The sequence below is a fragment of the Helobdella robusta genome (genome assembly GCF_000326865.2).
Source record: "Helobdella robusta unplaced genomic scaffold HELROscaffold_1, whole genome shotgun sequence".
Lineage (NCBI taxonomy): Eukaryota > Metazoa > Annelida > Clitellata > Rhynchobdellida > Glossiphoniidae > Helobdella > Helobdella robusta.
In genome coordinates, this window is record NW_008703570.1 from 2,116,380 (window position 1) to 2,121,034 (window position 4,655).

Here is a 4,655-nt window from a genome sequence, read left to right on the forward strand (position 1 = left end):
ATTGCTCATGTTGACCAACTTACTTTTGTGATAAGATATGTTTCATTTTCTGGTAAGATAAAGGAACGATTTTTAGGGTTCGTTCCTATAGATAAGCACAACTCTTCATACTTGGAAAAAAAGTTTTAGAAACTTTAATGAAATTTGTCCTAGATATTAAAAACTGTCGAGGTCAATCTTTTGACAACGCTTCGAACATGTCAGGAAAGTATTCAGGTTTACAAGCACGTATTAAAGAACATAGTCCGAGTGTGGTTTTTATTCCTTGTGCTAACCATTCATTGAATTTAGTTGGAAATTTTGCTGCTGAGAGCTGTAACACCGCGGTTCAATATTTCATGTTTGTGCAAAAGCTATTTACATTTTTTTCATCATCAACTCATCGCTGGAAAATGCTGAACAGCAAAATAGATGTTGATCAGTCTCTCTCGTTAAAAAGGGTATCAGATACAAGATGGTCAACAAGAGCTGATGTTGTTTTAGCTTGAAAACTGAAATATACAATAATAAAAGAAACGTTAACTGACCTATGCAATGAACAGGATGAAAAACCTATCACTATAGTTGAAGCAACATCACTACTTAAAAAAATGAATAAATACGAAACCGCTCTTATGATTGTTATTTGGAATTGCAAAGAATAAATTCTACCAGTAAGTCACTGCAATCAATAGAATGTGAATTATTTAAAGGATCAATGCTACTTAAATCATTAGACAGTTTTATTGAGAATTTCAGAAATGATTATGAAAAAGTTATGACAGAAGCAACCGATTTATCAGGATTACAATCTTTTAGTGAGGAAGATGAAGTAACTTTTAACAGAAGAAAAAGAAATGCGTTTTTTGATGAAAATAAAGAAGAGTATAAATTTACAACTAGAGAGAATTTTAAAATCAATACATTTTATGTCATATGCGATAGTATTAAAACACAATTGCTACAAAGAGTTCAAAAATATGAGGTTGTTTTGAAACATTTTCGTATATTTCTTGATTGGAATTTGTCAGAAGAAAAAAAACAAAAATCATTGAAAGAATTGAAAAATATTTACAGAAATGACATTGATGTTTGTAATTTGGAAGATGAACTAAACCATTTTTTATTTCTTTTGAAGGAAAATGAGGACGCCATTATGAATAAGCCAGATAATTCAAGTAATAACAAAGATTTATCATTTGAAAGAATCTATAAAGCCGCTAAAGAAATGTCATGCACATTTCCCAATATTAAAATATTACTGTTTTGAAAAGAACTAAAAATTATTTGAGGAGTACAATGGGGGAACAAAAATTAAATAATTTAGCTGTTTTGTATATAGAACAAGAAATAATGAATAGTGTTGACACTGCCAAAATTATTGATGAATTTGCAAGAAGAAATTTATTTGAAAAAAATGTTATTTGTCGATTATTATTTTCCAATGATCTCTTTTAATCTTCTTTTCGAATTACATTATTGTTAAACATATTTTTTTGACTATTTGGAAACTCTGTATTTTTTTTTATTTGTATTTGACCAAATTTTAATCTATGAAGCACATCACAAATAGCATGAAGTTTGAAATGGCGCTCGACAAAAATATTTGCAATGATTGTATCCCAGGAAGGGTGTTCACCATAGGAAAAAGACAAACCCGAAACACTAAGCACCGGAAGAGTCTTAAATGAACGCGGACACGTTCCATAATATATATATATATATAATATATATATATGTGTGTGTGTGTGTTGTGTTTGTAAATAAAAAGAATTTGAACATTTAATTTGAATAATTCAGTGTTTAATATTTTAAAAATTTCGCACTTAAAATATTAATGTTTGTAACAAATCTGTCGACAAAATATATTCAAATTCGTTAAAAGTTGTTTTTAGTTCAAAGATGTATATTGCCTACACGGTTATAAGTTGGAAATAATTGAAAGTTAAAAAGCCTCTCCACGGCACACTAAGTTTGGGGCCCCAAACTTTTTTCTGCTTAGGGCCCCCGCTTGACTTAATCCGCCACTGACCATGACAAATTGTCTGTAATTACAAAACCTAAAAATTTATTTGTATACACTCTTTCAATACTGTTATTATCAATTTTAATAGAAATCCCTAAATTATTAGTAACAATTGTAACGGGTTCGATATTAACTAAACGCAACGACAGATATATTATTAATCCTCCTTTATTAAAACCTAACTAAATAATTAATCGAATAAACCAAATTAACGAAAATGCAACGATACAATAACCAACTTTACTAATGTCGACTCCGGCACAAGAGCCGCAGAAAAGAAAAAAGGCTTAACTCATTTGCGCAGGCTATTTATAGACTTGCACAGTGCTCTCTCCTAGGTAAGCGCTTGTACTTTGGTCTAGTAGCCAACCCACGTGACCATACGGCGCTCTCCCCTAGGTAAGCACACGTGCTTTGTGCTAGTAACTGGCCCACGTGACCATGTAATGGAACAATTTCCATTACATACCTCCAACGCCTAGGAGGAGGAATGTAACATTCATCTCACATACAAAAAATAAAAACTAAACAAAACAAAAATCAATGTCCAAAAATGCAATAAATATTTCTTGACTTTTACATTTGGCAACATTACGTGCACCTGGACGATAATAGAATTGTGTATAATACTCTTGATTTTGGATAAGCAAATCCATGATCGGAATTTTAGAATAGCCCAAACTGAAGTAATCTTTGTGCCTCTTTAACTCCGGCATTGTATAGTCTGGCATTGGCACAGCTTCGCATCTGATGTTGCTGGTGATGTTGGCCACCACTTCTATTCCTTGATGGATCTGATCTTTCTGAGTCCTGTCTGACTCTGGTCATATAATTCATTGGGGGCCTGTTCGAGTAAAAATGAGGTTGCATTTGACTGTTGAGATGGAAGCTTGGCCCCGAACCGAGAAGGGGCTCAACTTTGAAATCCTCTAGTTTCTGATACTTGCTGAGCCATCCCCTCAACCTGCCATCGACCAGCACATGTTTCCTTAAATATTTGAGGAAAGCCCAGAACTTTTTCAGGCCATATAACTGGCCATTTTGATAATCTTTGATGGTCTCCTCTTGGAAGTGCTCAAGCAAGTCAGGTCGATATCTTTTCTCCAAACCATAACTATAGAACCGAAACAGACATTCCAAGCCATACCTGAACCCTTTATTGGCATCTTCAATGGCAAGTTGCCTGAACTCCTCGTACATTTTTTGGTGAAAGTGGTGACGAAGAAAAAATGACCAAAACCTGAAAAGAGTATTCATTTCTGTAGACTGCCCGATCCCAACCTTCCGACGATCCTTGAGGCATTTGGCTCGGTAAGAATTGTACTTGTGCCAGGTGAAGTTGTTGTCCTTCAGTAGCTCATGGGATGGGTGTTCCAATGTTACACACGCCACTGACAAGCTTTCTGAAACTGTTTGACTTCTTTCATTGGTTGTCGACGATGCTAAGGACGCGTATGTTGACGGAAATTCTACTGGAACTTGTCTTGATGTCGACGGCTTCGCAGAAGTTTTGAGGCTCTCCGAAAAATTCTCGGCATTGGACGATCTGGGTTGTAGAGTCTCACCCGAAGATTTATGATCATATTTTGAGGAGCTGATGTTGTCAATACTTTTATAATTTGTTATTTCATCATTAGTTTGTTCCTGATGTTGTTGCGGTTGCTTTTTTGACTGCCTCTGCTGTTGACGTTTTTGTTGTGATCTTTTTGTTTCTTTGTTCGTTTCACAGCGCATGACGTTTCTAGTGGCCGTAGGTGTATTTCTATTTTTCCATGTACAGTGCTTTGCAATATGACCAATCTTCCCGCAAGAAAAACAGGTTTGTTTGGGTGAAGCTGATTTGTTGTTGCTACTTCTATACATCTGGTGCTCATTTTCCCGAAATGATTGTGTCTGATTGATACTTTCCGGCATATATGTATTGTCGCTCGAAACTTTCATGTTCATGGCAGTTTCATATTTGTCGATCGTTTGTGCCAACACGTCAGGACTCATCCAGGAAGCTGCTTGCTTTTGTGACAAAATAAATTCCAGAGTATGTCTTGATAGCAACTCTTTCATTCTATCTGCACATATCAATTTCATTGCATCTTCTAATCCCGTAATGTTACGGCTTTGAAAATAGTGGTTCAGCGTGCCGTATAATTTCGCCCCGAAACTCGTGTACGATTCGCTTTTTTGTCTTCTCAGGGCGAAGAATTCATCTCTCAATTTTGTCGGGTTTAACCTGAACTCCTGCAGAATGAGTCTTTTAATTTCGCTATAATCCTTCAGACCGTCGGCGGAAATAGTATGCAACCACGTTTTGGCCTTTTCGTTCAAACTCATTATCAACAAATTGGCTTGAATTTCTCCGTCTACGTGATAGTTTCGAAAAATTTTCTCTACGTGTTCAAAGAATGCAGGAATATCTCTTGGCTCTAACGGACAAGTTCCAATCAGATGTTTTAACGACTCCGCGAAAAATCGAGTCTGTTGCATTAGTTTTATCGTGTTATTATCCTCACTAGCATCATTGGCCACTCTTCGATTATTCATACCTTCTACCTCTAGTCGTCGAATTTCTAATTCTTGACTCTAAGCCTGAATTCGGCTTCATCTTTTTCACGCTGTCTGGCCATCTCTGCTTCATCTCTTTCACGCTGTCTGG

General features: G+C 35.7%; 2 protein-coding genes across 2 annotated transcripts in view; one reads left to right on the forward strand and one right to left on the reverse strand.

Annotated features, from left to right (window-relative positions):
• HELRODRAFT_158533 (hypothetical protein) overlaps positions 1-1,249 on the forward strand; it is a gene marked incomplete at both ends in the record, with an annotated part of 2,261 nt that extends 1,012 nt beyond the window's left edge. Inside the window, one exon of the mRNA XM_009010581.1 lies at positions 655-1,249. Coding sequence (XP_009008829.1) covers positions 655-1,249 — 595 coding nt within the window. The remainder of the gene's footprint in view (positions 1-654) is intronic.
• A 1,665-nt stretch (positions 1,250-2,914) lies between these two features.
• HELRODRAFT_151358 (hypothetical protein) lies at positions 2,915-3,382 on the reverse strand (the record flags this gene model as incomplete). The annotated part of the gene is made up of 1 exon (XM_009010582.1): positions 2,915-3,382. A coding segment is annotated over one exon (468 nt), but the record flags the coding sequence as incomplete, so codon positions are not given.
• Between the last annotated feature and the right edge of the window lie 1,273 nt (positions 3,383-4,655).